Source organism: Rutilus rutilus (genome assembly GCF_951802725.1).
Source record: "Rutilus rutilus genome assembly, chromosome: 6".
Classification (NCBI taxonomy): Eukaryota; Metazoa; Chordata; class Actinopteri; order Cypriniformes; family Leuciscidae; genus Rutilus; species Rutilus rutilus.
In genome coordinates, this window is record NC_140214.1 from 16879105 (window position 1) to 16904136 (window position 25032).

General features: G+C 37.5%; 1 protein-coding gene across 1 annotated transcript in view; it reads left to right on the top strand.

Annotated features, from left to right (window-relative positions):
• The window catches only part of brinp2 (bone morphogenetic protein/retinoic acid inducible neural-specific 2), a 100038-nt gene extending 75277 nt beyond the window's left edge, over positions 1-24761 (top strand). The window contains exons 7-8 of the mRNA XM_084410846.1: positions 20336-20558; positions 22512-24761. Of these exons, the coding sequence (XP_084266972.1) occupies positions 20336-20558; positions 22512-23631 (1343 nt within the window). The 3' untranslated portion in view covers positions 23632-24761. The remainder of the gene's footprint in view (positions 1-20335; positions 20559-22511) is intronic.
• Positions 24762-25032: the final 271 nt, after the last annotated feature.

The window sequence follows — 25032 nt, forward strand, 5'->3', positions numbered from 1 at the left end:
TAGCTCGGGTTAAACCTACTAGCCAAGTTATATAACTCTGTGCTCAGGGTTTTGAGTATATATCTCTGTGTTTTACATTTTACAAATATATAACTCTACATGATGTACAGAGTTATATATTACATTTTATTGTACATTTTTAATGTACATGTAAAAGTTTAAATTAAATATAAGTAGCAACAGATGTTTTTTACTGTATTGTGATGTACATCCGAGTAAAAGGGACTTTTAAATGTAAGATGGAGACTTTGTTTTATCAATCGGTTGTTGATTGGATGGAAAAAAAGGCTCAGGGTTTAAATTATGGGACTAAATGATTGGAGACATCAGGAATACGTTACTAGAGAACAGTCAGCCATTTCTCCGGTCGTTTTTGAATTCTATAATTTAGGTTAAAAATTACACAAAATATTACGAACATCTGTTTCTATGGGCCGCAACAGTCAAATCCAGTCCGTAAACACTCGAAAGCAAGTTGGCTGTGCTTCTGCAACCGTAGTTATACTGTATGAATATCTATCTGTTATAGACTTAAGCAGATGATTTTCATAGGATTTAGTTTATCATTCATGTTAGATAAGACAAAGGCATTAGCTAAAATGATATTAGATATTATGTAGATATTACATATAAAAGGTTATCCCATTTCATCAGGAATTTAAATCTCGGAAATTTTACTACCAGAGGCTACGCAATATTTGAAGAAAACTCATTGATTTTTTCTGTGAGTGACAACAGGATCTGCTATGTTGACCATTCCAAGAAGGCGAATACGTCAAAGTGTCTGGGGTGGTCAAATGTTGCATCTACGTATACATATTTATGATTACAACAGGGTGAGAAAGAATATGTAAAAATGAGAGAAACAATCTAATTCATAGAAATTATACAGTCAAGATTTAAAGGGGTCATATAATGGAACATGCACTTTTACAAGTTGATTGTACTGAAATGTATGTTGGCAGTGCCTGTACACAACCATCATAAAATTATAAAAATCCATCCAGTGTTTTTTTTTTTTATCTTCTTATATGTTTTCCCCCATCTCAAATCAAGCCGTTCGATTTTGTGACGTCACAAAATCGACGCCCCTCCCACGATTGTTGATTGACAGCAGCATTTCAGCACAGACCCGCCCTCGCTCGTGAGCGAGCTGTCAATCATAGTCCGCGCGGACTGGCGCGGTCATTGTTGATACGCTGGAGCACTGTCTATGAGCAGAATGGCGTCTAAGCGATTGTGGTGTTCTGTTCTTGGGTGCAATAAAGAACACATCAGTCATTTTGATGTTCCTAAATCCGAACCGCTGAAGACGCAGTGGCTGAGTTTGTTTTCGAAGGGAATATTCCCCACGATCAACGTCAATGCTTTCATGTTTGCGCGAATCATTTCACACACCAGACTGCTTTATAAACGAGGGTCAGTAACGTTATAAAGCTGGTTTTGCTAAGAAGCTGTTCCTGAAAAAAGGATCAGTACCAACTATTTGTGTTCCTGCTGTACCTCCAGAATAACTGAAGTGAGTGTAACGTTTTATTAACCTTTATATTAATATTTATATTAATCTTTGCAAATCGCTTGCTGCACGCTTCACGATGAATGCCGCTGTTTACACTCAGGGTACATTACGGCATGTTTTCTATGTACGACGTTCTCGGTATAATTAATAATCCCACGTTTATAATGAACAACGCGTTATGGTTATTGTGTTACAAACGGTGTACACACAGAACAGAGGGGCGGGGTGAGCAAAGCTCATTATCATTGACACATGCACTTAAACGGCGTGCTGAAAACAGAGCTGTTTTTGACCAGGTAAAATGAGTGTTTTGTTACAATACTAATGAGAATTTTTTATTAAAGTATATTACAAACTTTTAATTTAGATCCTAAAGAATCATATTAGCTTGTACAAAAATGGCATTATATTACCCCTTTAAGACCCTTGTGTTTATGAAAAAAATGATCCATTACAATAATGAAATTAACTTGGAAGCTGCACAGTATATTACAGTAAACAAACCTACTTACATTTAGACAGACATAAAGACTACTATGAAGAAGCTTTATCACATAGTGACACTCCCACTGACTGCTGCGAAACCTTGTTCTGCATAACTGCATATATTTTCTGCCTTGATAAGCAGCTGTCATTACATCTGGCAGGTGGCCCAGACAAAATGAGGATAGATTTGTGCGGTGCGGCGTGTGCAAAATGAGTTTTCGACTCTGAGAAAAAATACTGTCATTGTCATCAGCAACGGTATTAGAAGTGTCACTTTCTGACTGCCTGCCACTTAGGCCTGTAGGTAGCCTGAGCACTTCCCGGCTCTCCTTCTGCTGACAAATGTGAGAGACAATGGCAGTTCATCTTGTACGCGGCCTGATCTATGTGCTCATGTAAAGGGAAAAGGATCAAATCCACATGGGGTAATTCGAGTAGGGTGAGAAGGGCTTTAATTCAGGTCACATTTCTTGCTGAGATCACCCACTGAGCACCTCTAAATAATGTCATTTGGAGGGACCAAACACACACAGCTAAAAAGACATTACTATTCTCTAGCACTATTCACCACAACAGTCCATGGCACTGATACAAAGATTTTGTCTTGGAGCACTGCTGTCGTAAATTGAATTAACCAGAAATAAATGGAGAAAAGATTAATCCAACATTCTGCTTTAAACATCTGCTCTTATAGGATCCATAAGCTTTATGTTCTTCAATATCTTAATATAGACAATGATTTTCTTGATGATTCTATGTTGGTTGGATATTATATTACTACTCAGAAAAGTAACAAAATAACAGGTAACATTTTAGAATACTATTATGTCATTAATAAATAACTACAGGAACAAATGAGTAACGCACTATTAAAATTCTAGTAACTACTGTTAACTAACAAGAAACTCTGATTAGCGAATTAGTAAGTAGTTGCTCAGTCGAATGCGATAGTTCACTATTAGCTAACCAGTAGCTAAAAAAAAATTCATAGCTCCCAGAGGACTACTAAGAACTACTATATATATATACATGTATAGGTTCATAGTAAATGTGAATAATGCATAATATATAATTAATTCTAAAGTGAAGATCATAATAACCCACTAGTAATGATTTAAGTATTACCAAATCCTTCCGAAGGAATGACTAATTATTTGGATCAGTATTCTGAAGTGAAAAACATGATAACTCTCTAATATTGACTAAAGTCATTGTAAGCTTTTGAGGTTTTTACTAATTATTTTGAACAGTACTCTAAATTTACAATCATGGTAACACTAGTTGTGTTCCGTTGTGTTGTGGCTTATTTCCGTTGTGTTGTACATTTTCTGTTGTGTTGTGGCTCATTTCCGTTGTGTTGCGGCTTAATTTCGTTGTGTTGTGAACTTATGTTTGCTTTTTAAATTTTGTTGTGTTGTGCACTACTGGGCCACCGTATTACTATCCAAAACCTTACAAAAAACTCAAAAGCTTACAATGATGTTTTTCACTTTATAATACTGAGGGTTTGGTAATAACATGAGTCATTACTAGTGGGTTACAATGAACTTCACTTTAGAAATATTACTCTCATTATACATTATTCATGTTAATTATGAACCTGTAGTTCTTAGCAGTCCTCTAGGAGGTATAAAAAAAAAATAGTAGTTACCAATTAGCTAATAGTGAACTACCACATTTGAATAAGCATTATTATTATTACTTACTAACAAGTTAATCAGAGTTTTTTTGTTAGTTAATAGATGTTACTAGAGTGTTAAAAATGCATTACTCATTTGTTCCTGTGTATTTAGTATTCTACAGTATTCTAAAGTGTTACCAAATCACCAAATCACAAAAAAAAGTAACAAAAAAAATTCTCAAATTTTCTCCATTGTAAGTTTGCTGTCAGATTTCAAGATGTGCCAATAATATTAGACTTGCCACAGTATACAGTGTTATCAGGTAAACTATACTCAGTACAAACAACAAATATTATATCTCGGGGAAAAGGGGGAATTAATTCTTATATCAATAGCCTAGCAAATAGAATATCATAAAATTTTGTATTTTGTAAATAAATTAAAAATAAAAGTCTAATAACTAAAAATAATCATTTTAGATGCAATGATTGAATGTATAATCGCTTTTATGAAGAGTTTTGCAAGGATGATAAATTACCTAAATGAACGCATTGAAAGCCAGATATTCTATACCGACTTCATCACGTTTTAGAACGGCATGTCATGCACGAGATTCTGCAACCAATGCAGTGGTCAAACACATCCGTCTAGTAGTGCTGTTAATATTCTCGTTTATTATTTTGAAAACAAGAATTATTCCACCATATTGTGCGTTGCACTTTCTTCCATTCATAGTAATATGAGTCTTACTATTTATACAACCTTTGATACTGTGCAACAAAACATCTAACATCTAACATCCAACCAGTATTTCCGCAATAGTCGGTTTACACCTCAATGGTGTAAAAATAATGACATTGTGCCCACTCTAAATGTTATCATAATAATACATACTGCACCTGTGATACCTCCACATATTAAATCTCAGTCCCATTTTCATTTTTCAACAGGATGTGCAGCTGTTTTTGTCACATTTCAATGTTGAACAGTGAACAACTGTAGCTGTGTTGTAAGAATCAGCCATGTCTAGATTAATTGCTCTAATTGCCATGAAAGTTGGTTGAGGCAGTCATCGGAGAGGCACAATCGATATCTGCATTCATCACTAGAGAATAGGCCTTGATGCATGTTATATAAATTCATCAAAATCAAAAGGCACTCCAGCACTAATGGGAAAAGATTGAGTGGTTAATGGTGGGTGAGAGGTATAAGCTTTTCTTGCATGTCAGAGATACTCAGTCAACAGCTACTTATCATGTCCTCACTTCTTTGTTTTGCCTTTCTTGTTTTGGATTGGAAGCTTCAAAATCAATGTTTGCAGATATTTACAGTCCATTTAAGTCATTACTCTGGCATTGGTCAATGTAATGTTAATGTTTGTACAATTGTTAGAAAATTAACTTTTCCATTAAGGGGGAGTAACAAGGGGCCAAAGTCTTCCTGATTTTCAATTGTCGTCTTATTTGACAACCATTTAAATTTAGCAGTGTTTGCTAGGGATGCATGGTGCCGTATATCAGTCTATTGTTGGTGTAAGGGTGGATTCCTGCAGTGGTTCAAGCTGCAAGACTGCCGGATGACTAAAGAAACGTTATTAGCAAGATGGTAGAAAACTGCACATTTCTTGTCTATTCCACCCACTGCCACTTATACCAACGACGGAAATAAGCGCAGTTACAATAGCTTAATATTTGTGGGAGAGCATTGCTATAGAGAGTGACAATATTGTATTGCAATATGTAGCACTTCAAAGTCATTACCAAATCAAAACTAGTTAGCACATTAGTTGTAATTGAAAAGGTTTAATGACAAAATATGGTTATGGTTACACTTAAAATAGTTACAAAATAGATGTATGAGATGATGATAACTTATATTATTAATTGTACCCAGCATATATGAGAAATGTTACCTGAGAGAGAGAGGAAGGAAGGAAGGAGGAAGGAGGAGGTAAAGAGAGCCAGCCCCAAGAAAGGGACCCAGAGAAGAAGAGAGCCAGAGCATCAAAAGAGACAGAGCAACCGTTTCAATCTTCTTTTATCCTTTCCTAGACCATGTGACTAAAACCCAAATGTGAGACATTCAAACTGACCAATCAGATAATTACACTTCCCCCACTGTACTAAAGGTGTGACAATTCATTGACCCCCAAAGTACAAACATTTTGGCTTACAGGCCTTGATCGCTATCAGAAACGTCTCAGGTTACGTATGTAACCCTGGTTCCCTGAGAGGGAACGAAACGCTGCGTCGAGACGCGGTGGGAACGCCCTGCGTGATTGCGTCGTGAAGCACGTGTATAATCAGTCCAATGGAAAGACGAGACCTAATAGGAAAGCTATAAAGCACCCCTGAGACAGAACGCGACAGCTTCTGAAAGCCGAAGCAAGTCGATCACAGGCATGCAGGGAGTATGGCAAGGCGACGCAGCATCTCGTTCCCTCTCAGGGAACCAGGGTTACATACGTAACCTGAGACGTTTCCCTTTCAAGGGAACTCGAGCTGCGTCGAGACGCGGTGGGAACCCTATACCCACTACGCCATATGACAAATGCCTGTTCTGTATGAAGACCATGCGCACACTAGGAAACAAGCACCCTAGGCCCTGGAGTGGAGCCTAGGTCCAAGTCATAAAATCTAACAAATGTAAGCGGTGAGGACCAGCCTGCCGCATTACAGATGTCATAGAGTGAATACTCCTGATAATAAAGCCTTAGAGGCAGCCATACTCCTGGTAGAATGGGCCGGGACAGCCAAAGGTGAAGGCTGTCCGGCCGCTGGAGGACAGAAGGCCTGCAGCACAAATGACCCACAAATTTAATAGGGACCTATGAATACAACCCGGCAAGGGGTGAGGAAAGACTATCACCATACCAGGTGCAAATCCAAGTACGTGCAGGCCTCAGCCTCATGTACCACGGAGAAGATGAAATAAGTATCTCTCCTCAGAAGTAACCCAGCAAAGAAACATTCATTGCAGAAATCAAGTACTGTACCATAGGGCAGATAGCAAGATTCAGAAGGCGTTCTCCGCACCAGGCAGAGAACAGTTTCCATTTCAATGCATATTCAGTCTTCTCATGGAGGGAGCTCTAGACTGGAGTATGGTCTCCACGACCTCAGTCGAGAGACCTGAATCTATGAGCTGGGCCCCCTCAGAGACTGAGCCCACAGTATCCATAACTCCAGATGAGAGTAACTCCCGGGAGCAAAGATATCGGGAAATGCGTACAGGTGTAGCCTCAACCACACCTGCACCAATACATTGTATCTAACGCTTGCTTGCTCTCTTTTGCCATAATATATATTGCAACTTGACAGACAACAATAAATATGACAAGGACAGAATACACAGATCGCTTGCTGAAGGCACAGAAGCTGTCGCGGTCTGTCTCAGGAGTGCTTTATAGCTTCCTGGTCGATGACGTCACCCGCCTATGACGTCTCGTCTTTCCATTGGACTGATTGTACACGTGCTTCACGACGCAATCACGCAGGGCGTTCCCACCGCGTCTCGACGCAGCTCGAGTTCCCTTGAAAGGGAACCTCTGTGCCTTTAGGAACTCCAAATGGTCATTGTGGTAGGAAGAGGGGGTAGAAAAACAGTCAAGATTATTTTCAATTCTACATTGGTTATTGGCAGATATTAGAGACTTTCTTTAATCAGTATTGGTCATTAATGTGAATCACATGCATCCATTAGTGTGAATCACTGTATGTATCCTTCAGCAGAGCTTTTGTTCCTCTAGTCTAGGCAATATCTGTGAACCCAATAAAATTGTAATTGTATGGGTCAGATATTGGCCTTTCCAATATCCAACAATTGTGACGGCAGCCAAACCAGTAGATACAGGGTGATCATGAGTCACTCTGAAATATAATAAATCTGGTCAGGCAGAAAGTAAATAGTGATTGCCTGCTATTTCCAAAACACTTATGATGAGATCGTAGTCTTTGTGTAAAGCATGCAATCTGTGGACAGCCAAGTAGGTTTTCACTGAAAAGGAAATAGTCACAAACTCCCACACAAAGGATGTTTTTCTACATTTTTAGAGGTTGCAAAATATAAATGTCAACCCTGGAAAATAAAGGTATTAGAATATGCGTACATCGCAGCATGACAGTTTGGTGTCACCTTGGCGCAATGATATGTGGAACAGCGAGATTAGGGTAGAGTTTAACTGCTCACTGCATGTCAGATTGTCTTTAATGTGACTAAACTAAGAGCTCCACACATGACCTAAAACACGCAGAATGCGGCAAAAGAATGTAACTTAAGCATAACAGGGTCTACAAAGCGCATGCAGGGAGGAATTGTGCCCACTAAACAGGCCTGCAATTCACACAAGAGTTTAAAGAAAAAGGAAAAGAGTAAATTCACAAAGACTAAAAAAGCAAGCAAGAAAGAAAAGAATGAAAAAGACAGGCCAACAAACACCATTTAAGTTGCTGAAGGCTACAAATTGCCTTTGCACCATGACATCGAGCCAAACATTGCATGAGCCGTCAGGTAGGGGTGTGAACCGGCACTGGTCTCACGGTTCGGTTCGATTACGATTATCATGTCATCGATTCAGTTCAATTCGATATCACGATGCATCGCGATGCACCGCATCCTCAATTTTTTATTTTACTTCAAAAGTGATGTGTGCACGCGTGTCTGTACGTGTGCTCGCCTGTTCGGGAAGTCGTGGTGACAGAAACAGTGACATTCCAGACAGTTTAAGTTTCAAGGGAGTAAAGCTTGTTTATGCCATTAAGAAAAGGAAAATTGGTCAAATAAATTTTGTTTTAAAGAAATGTTCATTTAAAAGCAGCGCTCATTAATCAGTGTATTATGTTACCATTGAAGATGCGTGCATTTGGTGTGATCGGCTTCCGCTGACAGATTTCTTTTGTAAGCCGTCACCTAAAGAGGTGGAACACGCCAATGCTGATGGTGAGGATGGTTTTTTTTTATTGTTTTTTTTATTAATATTAATACATAGCTTATTTAGTATTATATAGCAACATATCTGATTAATATCATAATAAATACTTTGCTTGTTTCATTAATGGATGAATCAGCCTTTTTTGAACGAATCTCTTGAATGAATGATTCAATAACAAATACATTTAAGTCACTTGTCGCCACCTAGTGGTGTAACAATGTAATCGATACAATTGTTATTTGAAGCTCCATGTTACTTTCAAAAGGTGCTTTTCTCTATTTTGATCACTTCTGTAGACATCAGTGTTTATATCCAAACTATAATCTTTAATTCTAGTTCGAATTCAAGTTCTTCTGAGATAATAAAAATATTTGTAACACAGAAATAACAATAGTTGACTATACTCTCTGGGTCCTTAATTTTTGGTGGGTGCTCCTACATTTTTGCTGGTGCTCCTAACTTTTTGAAGTTGGGAGCACCAGTGCTACCAAGTAAAAAAGTTAATTTCGAGCCCTGTGTTGAATTATATATTTGCTTGGATCAATAAAAAACACTGATATTAGCATTCACACGTGTAGCAATCTTTAGCAGAGCAGGGTAATCAAGGTCATTTGCTTCCTCAAAAGGAAGAAAAGCAAGACAGACTAATTGGAAGTCATATCTGCACTGTGATGATGATCATGATGAGTTTAAGTAGACATACATCACTTTCTCTAGGACTCCTAGCAGTCCATTTACTGATATCATTGACTGTTATAAATGAGGGAGATGTGACTCTGTGTGACAGAGCAACGGCAAGAGTTAAATATAGTGGAGACTGGGCTAGTTGGCGCACAGATAAGATGTCATAAGGGCTATATCTCAGTAGCAAGGTTTTTAGTCAAAAGTCTGTTATATGGTTTTGTATTTTAGTTTCAAACACCTAGTTCAAGTTCTCAAATCAGAATTGTTTTAGTAAATTCTGTCCTCCAAAAAAAATTACAATATGATCATACATCATACATCATCACATGGGCGTCGGAACCATTGTATAAGGGTGGGACAAGACCCACCCACTTTTTAAGACCAATGATATTGGACCCACTCACTTTTACATTAAGCGCATATGTCTGTTCGCTTTTCAGAGCGTTGTCAGTCAAATCCATTCCACTTGAGGAATGCCCTAATGAATTAAACTCCATTTTCGCTGCAATAGCTATATTATATTTCTCAACGAGCCGCAACTGACGAAAAAAACGCCCGTTGTACCCTTCCAGTCAAATATTGTGTTGCAAACATCAATAACAGCTTTAAGTGGTCAATGCTGGCAAATGACCATGGTATCAGCAGGTTAATCCACGGATAGCTGTGCTTTTAATGCACGACGTGGAGGCGAGTTTAGTTTACTTGTTTAATTAAAAGGCATCAGAATACATGAAATGGCATTAGTAACATAATATTTTTCTGGGGGAGGACCCACCCACTTTTTTTTTGCTTCCGACACCCATGCATCATCATCATACATATTTTTGCTGTAAAGGTAATATCGATAATGTTGTAAATAAATAAATACAATTATTGTTATTATTTTTATATATTCATTTTAATTTAGATTATTATAAGTTTTAACTTGGATTATTATTATTATTATTTAATTCTGTCCAAACAAAAATGATATCATACTTTTGCTGTAGTTAATATCAGTAAATCAATTAATTATATTATATTAAAATAAATTATAAATAAATAAATGCATGAATACATTTGTCATATATTGAATAATAACTTAATTTATATTAATGTATATTATATTAATTTATTACACACATTTTTCCTTTTCTTTTGGCTTCTTTTTTCTTTTGATCTCAATTGTTTCAGTAAGTAGAAGAAACAGTTTGACAGCATTTATTCATCTGCAATAGGAGTGCAACAAAGGAGAGCAAATAAGTTGACATCAAATGCTCGACTCATCGGAACCTCAGGGGCCCTTAAAAATAGACATGCAATAAAATAATTCCCTTTTTTTCGGAGAATATTTCACGATTGAATGACCCTGATAGGATTTTTTTTTTACTTTTATTTTTTTACTTTTTTTTTTTTTTTTTTCAGTTCATTGTTTTGCTTATGTAAAGGAAGCAACATTCAACCACATACCTGTTCAATTCATAGAGCCATCTGGACTTGTTTGCATTATTCCTAGTGTGCATGTACAATCAAAACTGCGGATCATGTATGAAAAATTATACATGCCGACAGTATATAAATACATAATATGCATATTAGGCTCATAAGCAGCATGCACACAGTTTTGTTTTCCAGTCCTAAATCCTGTGGCAGATTACCACTTCATTTCTCTGCAATTATTTGTCAAACAGTGAAATCAAGGATTTTCTTGTGTAAAGATACCAGCCGACTGAGCAGATCCATCAGAGTTCTGTTCCTGGATAGCATCAGGGGTCATTGAACTGCTTCCTTTCAAGCGTGTGATGTCACCCCTGCTGTCAGAGCACTAATGTGGGCAGGAGACTGAGCTCCAGTGCCATGCAGACTTCAATTCAGCCCTGAGCCTCAAAAAAGATAAAGGGGGGCAGTCTGACAGAAACATATGATAGAACTGAAATGTTTCTTTAGCAATAGGTAATGAAAAAAGCTGTAAGCAGCTAAAGCCTTAATCTCGAGGTATCCTTAAAGTAGAGAAAATAACATACAGTAGCATACCCTATGTGCTTTCCATCTGAAGGCCAGTAGACGACTGGTGATATTTCATAAAGTTAAGTTATATATTTGTGTCACGTTATCTTATTCAATTCCTTAGGTGACAAGTTATTTGAAAATAGCTGCTCTTTCCACTTTAATTCATCTCTCTGCGTGAGTGAAACTTCAAACAGTTACTTCAAATAAGTTGCAGACCACCTAATGCTTTTGTTTTTAGTTTTTTTTAAATCTTACTGACCTTGCATGGAAGCTGAGAATAATATTTTATAATGAAATTCAGAGGCGTATTGAGAGGGGATTGGGAGTTTATAACTCTCTATGAGTGATGGAATACTGAGTGAGATCTGCTTTTCTCATACAGATGAGCGGAGACACTCTGCAGAACGCCTTTTCTCTCTCTCTCGCTCTCTCTTTTTTTTGAGCATGACTAATTGACCATAATCTCTTCTCCAACAAAACCACAAACGATGAACGAAATTGGGCAAGAATACAAATTGCCATAATTTATTTATTTTATTTTTGCATCTTTATTTATTTATTTTCATCAAATTGACAGTGAAAGTTTGAAAAAGGATTTTGATTGTTAGTCTCACGATAGTCTAATTAAATTTTGACCGTCCTTGGGACATGAATATTTAAAAACCTGTTTAAAACCATGATTTGTGTGACTGCAATGTTCTATCAATAAACCTTAATTAAACATCAAAATTAACTAGACAAAATGTAAGATGATCAAATATAAGTTGTATTTCAATATATAGATTCATACATTTTATCGTCAGTTTTATTTTATTAAGCTTCTCCTTTCACTGACAATTATTTTAAATAAATAAATAATGTTTTTTTTTATGTGTTTGAGGCCCAATATTATCATATTTGTATACTGTTTGTGTTTTTGTTAAAGCTGAGCTGAATAACATATACAAACTAATTTGGTGCCAAATGTTGGCTTGTAGTTATTAATAAACTTATATTTAAACTTATTATTAAAGAGGAATATTTGGTGGATAATTTTCTTTTCTTACAATTTCTTGGGTTGCTGGGTTCACTGCTGGTTGAGATTTATTAATGCAGACAACACTATACAGTTTGTGTAAAAATTGAGAAAATGGAATGAGATTATTTACCTGTCTTCCTGCCGTGCTGTAGGAGAGCTCCAAATAATATTATTTCTTATTAATAAATTGGTAGTGGATGCCAAGTACAGCCAGAAGCCCCACTGAGCCTCAATATTTTGCAACTAAACAGAATCATGCAAACTTATCCTCCAGCCTAAGAAAAAGAACGGCCACTTAACTTTAGTTTCCGAACTCACAAGCATTTATATTTCAAGGAAGTCACACATTGTAATTTCTCCCTCTCTTTAATGATGCGAGCAGTGGCTTCTATGACAGAACAGTCCATCCGGTTTTGATGCATATGCTGCAGCCACACACCGATGCTTGTTTTAGGTTCTAAGGGTTTCATTCATCCTGCTGCCCCATTTAAGTTCAGACCAGGCCTCAGTGCACCTCAAACTCATAATGACACGATGGCCTGATATGCTACTTGGTAATGGACTATTAAGAAAAACAAGCAGCACTATCATTTCTGCTAACTTAGAAGTATGGGGTGATTAAAATGATAATTTTACTTAAACCAAGAATACCCAGGCTGCAATATGGTTATGTACGCCTTTAGAAATTTGTGTCACATTTCATAGCATTGCAGATAAATCTTTTAAAATCAACTATAAAAAGACATGCTTATATGTTTAACGGAATTGAGTACTCTTCTGTGGAACCCACAGTAAACATGTTTTTTCTTCTTTCAATCTTTTCCTTTTTTCTCTCTTGTGAGTGTACTTTTACGACTGTGGATATAATTATAAATTTACGTTATGTCGCGCCACAATGCTGGCTGCCTATATTTCACAACATACGAGCGAGCATTTCAAGTGTTTTATGCTCCTCTCAAGACTTTGATTGGCAAAAATTACTGTCTTAGTTAGGATTGATCTCCTTTATGAGATTTTGGAGGCTGAGACCTCAACAACACAGCCTGGCCTTGCTGAAAGCACACACCGGAGTACCATAAGCAACGATCGCAGTGCACAGCACCAAGACAAAGAGGCTAAAGGCTTTATATTTATGGCTCAGGTTTCAGCAACAGTGAGAGAGAGAGAGAGAGAGAGAGGGGAGTATATTTCAGTGACTGCTTTGGAGCTCTGATGACAGCAGGAGTGGAGGAAACAGTATTTTATCAGAGAAAAGCTCAAGCGACGGTTCATTCTTATTCTAAAAGCTATACAGACTCTTTCAACAGGTTGCCATCTATGAATTATGATAGCATTCCTCGCTTTGCATTTCTTGTTTAGCATGTAAAGAGAGATGTTGCATTGCTCATTATTTTTCTTTGTTGGACGGGAAAAAAAAATTCCTTGGGGTTTTTATTTTGAATATACCCACAATGGCAAATATATATTAGTGTTGTTGTTTTTTCACAGTTTTAGTCATAGTTTTCATCTTTCAAAGTAAATGTCACATTCATACATTTTAGTCAGGCTAAATTACATCTAATTTTAGTACAGGCTTACAACATTTTGGTGCAAAATTAAACTATAACAACATGTGAAAACTGCCCTTGTGAAAACCTGAGCTCTGACATTGCATTATAAAGACGTACTGATTTAAAAATAAGTAAATATAAAATATAGTGCTGGGCAAAGATTAATCGCGATTAATCGCATCCAAAATAAAAGTTTGTGTTTGCATAATATATGTGTGTGTACTGTGTATAATTATTTTGTATAGGCCTATATATAAATACACACATATGCATGTATATATTTAAGAAATTTTATATATTTATATATAAATTATTTATGTTTATATATAATATAAATTATGTATAAATATATATACAGTATATACATGCAAATATTTCTTAAATAAATACATGCATATGTGTGTATTTGTATATACACAAAATAATTATACACAGTACACACACATATATTATGCAAACACAAACTTTTATTTTGGATGCGATTAATCGCGATTAATCTTTGCCCAGCACTAATAAAATAAATAATAATAAAGTAATTTTTTATTATTATTACAGAACAATGAATATACCAGCCACATCATACATGAGAAGGGTTACAGTTTAAATGTAAAAAGCTATAGCCTACTAATGACTGGTGATATGAGCACTCGCATATTACATCACTGGCATTTATCAACAGACTGATATCAGTGAATTAGAACAATTTTGACAAACGGACAGCACTTCAAATGGTCGACTCTCCGGTCAGTACCAAGAGCAACGTTGAGACACACCCATTGTCCAAGTTTTACATGCGCTGATATGTTCGTCTTCACAACTGGACATACACATTCTGACTAACACGTAGGCCTAACTTGTTCCATTTGTCCAAGTGCACCAACCTTGACTTCAGAATGCAATATGGCTGCTCAGCGCAGTGAAACAGTAGTAAAATACTGTTTATTAGCACTTCTGTTTGTCTGTACACACAGTACTATCCAACCTATAGTTCAAGTTCACTTCACCTCATTTTGAGCAGATGCAAGTTGTTTTAATTAGCATGATTCCCTTTTGTACCGTCTTTGTTATTGCGGAAAAAATAAATACGTTTGTTAACAAAGATTTCGTCAGTGATTTTGCATTTCAGCAGGGTGTGGTTTGCGTGTAACTGGTTTGGGTAAAAATAACGCAGTAATTTAACTGACGAGATTAACATTGTATATACAGTACACAAAACCAACTGTTGTTTGTCAGTAAAGGATGATTCAAAGGCTTGGGCTGATGCCTAGAAATGTAACAACACTTGTCATTGTGGTTGTCATTGGAATGTGTTCAATCGGTGAGTCCATGAAAATCTGTCATTGTCTGATTGCCAGGCTTATTTTACCTCGGTTCCTTCCACAGACTTGAAACGGTGTCTTGTTCATGTCACAAATGTCGTCTTCTGCAATTACAGGGAAAACTCAATTCTGCATTAATGCTCAGGGAAAAATGTGCCCGGTTGACTGATTAACAGAGCAAATGTCCTTCATTTCGTTCTAACACTGCGAGAAATGTCTAATCAGGACCCTGTCACTAGTCAGTATCTCCAGACGAGCCGTAATTCAGCCATCCCGCTGTTACCTGTGCTTTGATCAATCTGTGAATTATGCCCTGTCCTCTGGGAGCCACCACATTTTTACCGGCTTTAAAATCAGATTCCACTTGGAGATATAAAAGAGGTATAGAGGCCAGGCGGCACTGTTTGTTCTGTAGGGTGTCCGGTAAAGATAACAAGAACGCTTCCTCCCATGAAGAGCGAAAAGTGCTCATTTGAATATATTATACAGGTGTCCTGCTTTTTCATTGAGAAAGAAAAAAAAATCCAAGCAATAATAAGCTGAAGGGCAGAAGGTACATCCTTGATCTGTCTTCTCTGTCCTGACTTAACAGTTTCATTTATTTTTAAACAGTTTTTTCAAACGACTGTAAACTAATTCCATACAACTTGTATTTTTCTTTGCACAAAATGCAACTTCTGTGGAGTTTGGAGCTGAGTATTATGTTGCTCTCTATTTAGATGCAAAACAGTTCATTACAGCTATAATGAATTTGCAAGCCCTATTTGCATCTGATGAAAAAAAAATTATGAGGCCGTTTTAGGTAATTTCAACAATATCGCCCGCATCTGCTTTCAGCCTGATATCAAAAGTTTTAAGTTCCTCAGTGCGTCTACTTGAGAACAGTTTGCACCGCACTGATGGTTTGCTTATAATTACAAAACTAAATCAGGCCATACCTGCAGGGACACTTGGCTTGGTTAGACAGCTGTCTAACGCTCAAAATAAGGCAGATCACTGGAGCTTTATGCACAAACTGAACACATATAGTTGAAGTCTAAGAGGCACTTTGAAACTGAATATCTAAAATAAAGGAGAACGCAAATAGTTGCACTGGGTTTGTGTACTACAACTAGAGGTAAAGAGTTTTCATTATAAATAAATCGTGGCCGTCTAAGAAAAACTTTGTTGGAGATCTGATAGTTTCGTTGTCTTTGAGCCAAGTTAGATTTTCCCTGTGAAATTACTATAGGGGAAACTGCGGCTAGTTGTCATACTTTTTTTTACTCCTACCTTAAAATAATTTCCACTGTTGATTTTACCTTTTGCTTTAAAATACAGTTAATTTCACCTTTTGCCAAATGGGGCAAGTTGTCACAATGAAACATGGCATTTAAACAGCCGATTAAAGCACAATTTAAACTGTTAAACAATTATGAAACACAAACCAATTCAAATGTAAAAGGTAACAAAATAATTGGACTTGTTACTGAAAACCTTAGTTCCTGAGATATAATCCTTGTCAACTTCCCCGGGTTCCTCTATGTATTCATTTTTTGTTGTTGTATTATTAATTTATTGGTTCCGTTATTAAATTATTTGATTGTTTGTTATAACACCTCTGGAATATTCTTTCTTATCTTGACATTATGGCCATTCTCAGTGATGATACTTTGTGATAGTTTTGTAGTTGACAGTCTATAGTTACATCAGCAGACAGCATTGATTCCTATTCCTCCAGCTGTCTTTGTTGTTTTTAAAGTCCATACCATGTGGAGAAGCAACACAGGTAAATAACTTTAAGGTAAAGTGTAAATGTCAAGTTTTCTCCTCTGTGATCGAAGGAGAAGGTTGTTGTTACAGGATAAACTCACCATGTACACACAACTACCTTTTCTATTAAAGGGACCTAATTCTGTACAAACACATTTGTGAATTGTCACCTGTACCAGCGGTCTGGCCTGCGCTACATCTGCATGAGGAATCAGTGCTGATCAAAATTTTCAATGTAGTCCATTTATTTGAACCATTATATAATGAGCATGAATGCGGTTTAGTTCTTGAATGTGCATAGCCAGCAGTAAGTTCCCATCTCTCCTTGTTCATAGAAATTCGAGGTACTAATGTACAAAATGAGAATGTGTTTTGAGGAAAATAACCTCATCATTCCAGCTGACATTTTTAGGAAGGGCTAAATAGTCCATAAATTTGAACATATAGTCATAAATGCCAGAATATGGCAGAAAAGGGAAGAAAAGTTCAAATTGTAAATGTGCCACTGTGAATAATGAGATCTCCAGCAGAATATGGGCAAGAAGGAGATAAAGAGATGGGGAAAAGATAGAGAGAGAGAGAGAGAGAGAGAGAGAGAGAGAGAGATTCGACTGTAAACAGTGGAAGGCAAAAGAAGGAAGGTAGAGTGAGAAAGAGAGGGAGGGAGGGAGAAAATCTAATAAAAGTACTGCTGCATATGGCTACATTTTATGCCGTTATGTGGGAAAGGGATGATCAGGTACAGAACGAACCGCTATGGTTTTATTGGGTTGCATGATAGCATACCACAACCCTGATCTCAGCCCCTGGAGGCTTATGTTTGGAATATACATGTACATATTAAATGTTTGCTTTTTTATCATGTAATGAAAGCAAGTGTGCTGCAGATCAGATTCATGAAGCGATAAAGCATCTGTGCAGATGTAAGAATCATCTGAATACAATAACTGTAAAATGAAATGCTATTGAGCTCGTTCAGTCGAGGATCTTTCCGCCTTCTTTCTAACTAAATGACCAAACTGAATAATTTGTTTTTAATAAGAATATTGATATCACTTATCAGATAATGGCGCAACATACAATAACTAAAAAAGCTAAATACTGTAATATTTTTTTTTAAATGAATAAATCACTTTTTAAGGGTACCTATTATGCAAAATTCACGTTTACATGGTGTAACATAAATGCGTGTCGGCAGTATGTGTACACAACCACCCTATAATCGTAAAATTCCACCCACTCCATTTGAATCCCCATAAATCATAAGCAGTGTCTCAGAATAAGCCGTTTGTTTATATGCAATGTGACGTCAACGAGTACCAACGGGTTTGAAGGTCCAAATTGCAGTGTCAGTGTAGCTTCAAAGGGCTCTACACGATCCCAGCCGAGGAATAAGGGTCTTATCAGTCATTAAAAAAAAAAAAAAAAAAAATTTGTATTTACTTTTTAACCACAAATGCTCATCTTGCACTAGCTCTGGGATGTGCGTCCAGGACTTCACGCATTACGTGGTCACGTTGGAAAGGTCACGCTGAAGAACCGACCCAGTGTTTACAAAGGGAAAAACTCCATCTCATTTTCTCCTCCAACTTCAAAATCGTTCGACATCGTTGTTTTACCTTTTTTTGTAAAGGTCAAGGTCGTTTGACTTAGTCTTTGCACGTTCGCTTTGTAAACACTGGGTCGATACTTCCGCCTACGTCACGCGGGACCTTTTCAACGTGACTACGTAATGCGTGAAGTCCTGGACGCACATGAGTGAGTATATTATCAGGAAAACTAGAAGAAATTGTTGCGCTCTAAATTGACAAAAAATCATTTTTCTTCAGGTGCGTAGAGCCGCAGGAATATGGAAAACGAGCAAGAAGGTGGCTGGCTGTACACCGGATTCAGTACAGACTACAGAAGTCTAATGCATCGTTTTTGTTTTTTTGCATCATGCAAAAAGTGCTAATCGAAAGTGATTTAAAAGCAAATGAACAGGTGCACTGAAGATAGCAATGTAATGAAACGTTTGCTCCTGTTCATTTGAGTAAATTATCAGGAAATGTTCATTCTGAAGTGAACTAATCCTTTCAAACAATCAAGAAAAAAATCTATTCTTATAAAAGCTACTAAAATTATTCAATCAAGAGCAGTGAGTGATTTTGATTTTCTTTTGTTGTTTGATTCATATACAGTACCTACTGCTATATATGCTGTTAATATTACACTGCTTTCACTGTAATACACAGATCTAATATACACATGTGATTTTGACATAACCTTGTGTGCATTTGACAGTTTAAGCATAATAAGACGTGACAGAGAACTTAGTTTAAAGGGATAGTTCACCAAAAAATGGAAATTTTGTCCTTACTCACCCTGAAGTTGTTCCAAACCAGTATGAGTTTATTTCTTCTGTTGAACACAAAAGAAGATTTTAAAGAAGAATAAAGAAGACCGTATTTTAAGGAATGTTGGTAACCAGACAGTTGATGGCACCCATTGACTTCCAAAGTAGGAAAAAAAAATACTATGGAAGTCAATGGGTGCCGTCAACTGTCTAGTTAACTGTCACTCATTTGTCATTATTAGTTTTATATAACCAACATCACATTAGCAAACAACATGATTATGCACTGCCAGACCACCCTGTTAATTGTAATGCAATTATGTTGTGACACTGGTCATTGTAGGCTTTTCTTCTGCTGTCAGAGTCAAACAGACACACATGCATAGACAAAATGATAGGGAAGAGAAGAAGTAAACCGGAGCTTAAACTGAGCTTAACTGACAGTCTAAGCCAATGCTAATGTTATCTCTGTGATTTAGTCTTGTGTGTGGTAGCCTATGGGCTCAGCGCTCGCGGGATCATTGCACATTGTAATGCCCTGTGACACCAATGGAGCTCTTTCTGCATGGCCTTACAATGAAAAAGTGAGGGGGATAGGGGTTCGTCTCCTCAGAGCTGCGCAAATGTCTTAATTTCTCTCCATTTATGTGGGATGCTCATGTCTTAAGTGGCCCAAATGCATTTCTAGATAACTCGAATTTGATAATTCTGCTAATATTTCACTGTTTACAGCTTGCACAATGGAAGGTGTTGGGAAATTCTGTTAAGAATTATGAGTTTTTCAACTAAACTGTCTGTGCTGAAGACAGATTAGCTTGCCCTTATTTCAAGTAGTGATCAATCAGCAGTGCACAATGATTGTCAAAAGTTTTAATAAAACCTCACTTTGTATTGCTGCTATATAGTTTGCTGATACGGTGTGAGTCAAGTGATTAACGTTTTTGTCTCTGCTGTTTTTTCCTTAACAACACCCACAATGAGTCGCTCGATAACTCATGCATTCATATCATGAGCCATTTCATGTCCTCTTATTGAAGCTCATAACAGCTCAATATAGTTTATTCACCTTCTCCAAGGTTTCACAGTAATAATAACCATAATAACATTTCTCGCTCTCCTTCTGTTTTTCAGATGAGTTCAAGGCCTTTCTCAAGAAATTGCCAACAGATCATTTTTTAAACACCTCTGCCATCTTAAAGTTCTGGACGTCAGATCTGGTCCTGCAGAGACGTTATGGTCTGCTGGAGGCAAGCACTAAAGTGGTGCTGGGAAAAGCCATCAAGATAGTGCGCAAACTCTTCGCTCTCAGCAAGCGCTGTCCTACACAGCCAAAGATCAGCCTGCCTAGAGAAAGGTACAAGGCCATATGATCTTTTGTTGTTGTTGTTGTTGTTTTTGCAAATCATGTAAGGTAGCATGTGCAATGTGGATTTTAGAAAGCATCAATTAAACAGATAGCTGGAACAACATGAGGGTGAGCAAATTATGTTTTTTTTTTATTTAATACGGTTAGCATTCAAACATTTGTCTTTGTGTTTCTGTGTCTATAAGACAGTTGGCTGTTTCACTCTCAGTATATACAACATTGTGTGATTTATTTAGACTATGGCTTAGAGGCATTGAAGCTGCACTATTGTGTGGTTCAGATGTTGTTCTTACAGGACAGTTATTTTTGATTATGCAAAGAAAAAGTTGCTGGATATTTGAATTTGTGGGACAAACAAAGAGAGATGAGAAATAAGGCTGGATGATATTAAAGTGAGTGAACGTTGTGCCTCGTGGTGCCTGCATAGAGTGAACATTTCTGAATAGTGGTCAGCGTGCACACACTATAATCAAGAGCTCCACGCGAGGGACAGGTTGTAGTTAGCATCCTTCAACTTGAAGACTTTCACTCCATAAACGGCTTCCACCTTCATCTGCTTGTACATGTAACACTGCACAAGGAAAAACACACTAGAATTAACCCAAACTGAGAGTGGAATATTTTTTGTTGCTTCATTAGTTTCATAAACAAAAGTTTTATTACCCTAGAATGCAATTTTTGGAGGTTTTTCAATAAAGAAAAAAAAAATGGCTTGATATTCCATGTGTTTCTTATAAATCTTGAATGTGAGCCTCTGTAATGTCATTTACATATTTGTTGGTCATACGTTTAGAAAAAAAAAAAAACTTTTAAAAAGACAATCTTTATTCTATTCTATTTAAATTCTATTCTTTTTATCCAAAAAAAGTGATTTCATCACTTAATACATACAGTTGTCAAAAGATGCCATTACTCTGAAAAAGATAAAATCAGGATGTCTTTTCTTTAAAAAAATAAAAAAAATAAACCAGGTCATTTTGATCCCCTTGTATTCGTAGTTTTTTTTAGCATGAAGTCTAAGTTTAATTTAATGGCAAACAGTCAGCTATGTAAGTTTGATGTTCCCCAAAAAAGTTTAAGAACTTCATTGCTATGTCTGGCCAAGTCTGAGATGGTCACAATTAGTAATTTCAGAAATGCAGTTCTATTTGTTTTATGAGATTTTCAGTTTATTTGAATGGTAAAAAAAAAACATACAATTCATTTCTGAGAGATTTCTCACCAAAATAGAAGATTCAACCAGTTCTTAATTACTGAACCAAGATGCAGTTCTCTGAGTCAACATGAATAAATGAACACTTCTTATTGGTTTATTTACCGCCTTAATTGCATCTTGACATCAAATGCTCTCGTGAAAAAGAAGAACATGTTACATTAGTGGATTTATAAGACCATTAATAAACTCGAGAGTCCAGGACAAGAGGAAGGCCAGATGAAATGAAATCCCACAGGGAGGCAGTCGACAGAAAGGGCATGTGATGTGAGAATTTTTATTTATCTATGCATGGCATAAAGTATGCGTCAACAGTTGTGAAGTGAGTTGGAAGATAATGGAGAGCATTTATTTAAGTGAATTGTCTCTCACTAAATTGGATAAAAAAGAATGAAAAGAATGTGCCATCTCCTCACACACATCCCCAAAGGCTTTTAAGACTCACTTCCTCTACTTGTTAAGAGCAATTTGCATTTGTCAAAGAACAGGCCATCAGCACTCGATTAATATTCGTATCAATCAGCAAGAGGAAATTAATGCCTCATTTACCACAAAGAAAATAAGGCTGATGTCAAGTTCTGACTGAACAATTTGAACATGTTAGCTGAACAATTTTTCATGGCAACGAAGCCCAGAAATCTTTCGATTTTATCTTCATTTAGTAAATCCTAGCCTGTCATTTTTTCAGGAACTAATCTTGTCTGTAATTATTACCTTCTCTCTTGCAGACCTCTGGGTTTTTGGCTCAACAAAGCCCAGTCTCTGTTGTATTGCAGCGAGCATGGTGTGCACGGCACCTTCTCTGAGGAACTGCAGGGCTGCATCTGTGCCACAGAGCAACGCGCCGTCTGCCAGGGCTCTGTGCCATGTAGGGTGGGTGAGGGGACCCTCTGCTTGTCCTGCGCCCCGGACAACATCACCCGCTGTGGCACATGCCTCCCAGGCAGCATCCTCCATATGGGCTTCTGCCGCCCCAACATCGCCAACTCTTTGGACCACTACATCAACTTTGACTTTGACATGCCAGACACAGAGATGCGTTACCTTCTCCAAAGGCTCGATAGCCGCATGGAGGTCCATGCCATCTACATAAGCAACGACGTGCGCCTGGGCAGCTGGTTCAACCCGGCGTGGAGGAAGCGCATGCTGCTCACCCTCAAGAGCAACAAGAACAAGTCCAACCTCATCCACATGCTGATGGGGATCTCTTTCCAGATCTGTTCCACCAAGAACAGCACGCTGGAACCCGTGCCTGCTATCTATGTGAACCCCTTCGGGGGCAGCCACTCCGAGAGCTGGTTTATGCCCGTCAACCAGCAGGACTTCCCAGACTGGGATAGAACTAAATTGGATGCCTCACTCCAGTGCTATAACTGGACCCTCGCTCTTGGCAGCAAGTGGAAGTCCTTCTTCGAAACGGTGCACATTTACCTGCGCAGTCGCATCATCACTGATGATCCTGCCGTCAATGAGACGCTTTTTTACGAGCCGCTGGACCTGGATGACCACTCGGCCAACCTGGGCTACATGAAAATCAACAGTCTGAAGGTCTTTGGCTACAGCATGCACTTTGATCCAGAGGGGATCAAGGACCTGATCCTGCAGTTGGACTACCCGTACACGCAGGGATCCCAGGATGCGGCCTTCCTAATGCTTCTGGAAATGAGGGACCGCATCAACCGGCTCTCTCCACCGGGAGCCCAGCAGCTGGACCTCTTCTCCTGCCTGCTGAGGCACAGGCTCAAGCTTTCGTCCAGTGAGGTGGTGCGAATACGGGAAGCACTCCAGAGTTTTAACACCAAGCTCCCTAACTCCACAGAGCCAGAACTCAGCCAGCTGTGCAGTTAGTTCAAATGAGCCTCTGTTGTTCATTTGTGCCTGCCAGTGAGAATGTATTTGTAAATGTGATGAGAGAGAAAGGGAAACTAAATTTATTGTCAGTGTACATGTAAATGTTTGTGGATGAGATTGTCTTTGAACCCTCTTCCTTTGGGCAGCAATTGCGAGAAGCAGAATTTTTGATTGTAACCGAGATAGGAGCATACCATGCGGAAGCCGTACGTTGCCAGAATATTCCCTTGCTGGGAAAACCTTGTTGGATCTAGCCTACAGTCAAACCCACATAGTGTCTTTGAATAAGGGTTCCTTTTGAGACTATGGGGGGTTTTTCTTAAGTGGACTGCCTATGAACCTTGAAAAAGAACATTTTAAGTCAGAATATATACCTACGGTTTCTTAGCACGTATGTGCGGGTGCTGTAGTTATTCTTGGTGATGTCATTGTTCGAGATGGAGAATCAACAGTAAGAAGTCTATTCTGATGTAAAGTATCGGAGCACAGTGGTCCAACAGTTACAACAATCAGCAAAGCAACAATTCTTGCTTTTCTATTCTATCTGGAGTTACAAATCCTGTATTGTGAGATCTGTATATCTGTATTTAATGTGGGACTGAATTGCCAGAATGTTGGATATAAATTCCTTTGTATTCAGAGAAATGGCTAAACCAAAAGGTAAACATGAAAGCAAACTGAATGGCTAAATTTCATTACAGGTTTTTTAATGTTTATTGAAATCTCTTTTGAGAAGGCAACCTTAAAGTTACGGTATACGCTTACAATATTGTTTTGAAAAGGTTTGTTGGCCGCTTTGTAAATACTGCTCATCTCATTCAAAACGTGAAAAGCTTCACATTGCTTCTTGGATATATACTGATAAACACCTGTATTTGTACTTTTTGAAAGTGCAAAGACCAAAAAAAAAAAAAAAAAAAAAAAAAACACACACACGCTTCACCACAAAACAATTGCCTTATGAAGTGAAGTCTCTGTTCTGATATCAAAGCACACTTGGCTGTATGTCTCTCGCTTTAAGAAAAAAGCAGGAAACACTTTTTTTTCTTTTTTCCTCTGTAAATGTCCATTTTTAATTGAAGTATTATATGAGGAGTGCATTACGTGTCATCTATGTGCAAATACAGAGTTACATTTACGTCACCTGATTCAGTAGCTTTGTTTTACTACATTTCCCTGCTTTTCTATTAGACATATTAGTCACATAGACATGATGTGACGAGGCGTAACTGTAATACATGAATTCATTTTAGTATCTCTACATCTAGAGGCAATTATTTCCACTCAGCATTGAATAACTGTACATGTACTGCTTAAGTGTTCTTGATTAAGTTGCTTGGGTTGTAGCATTTGTCAACACAAACAGCCACAGAATTACAGCCTTTGACAACACAGAGC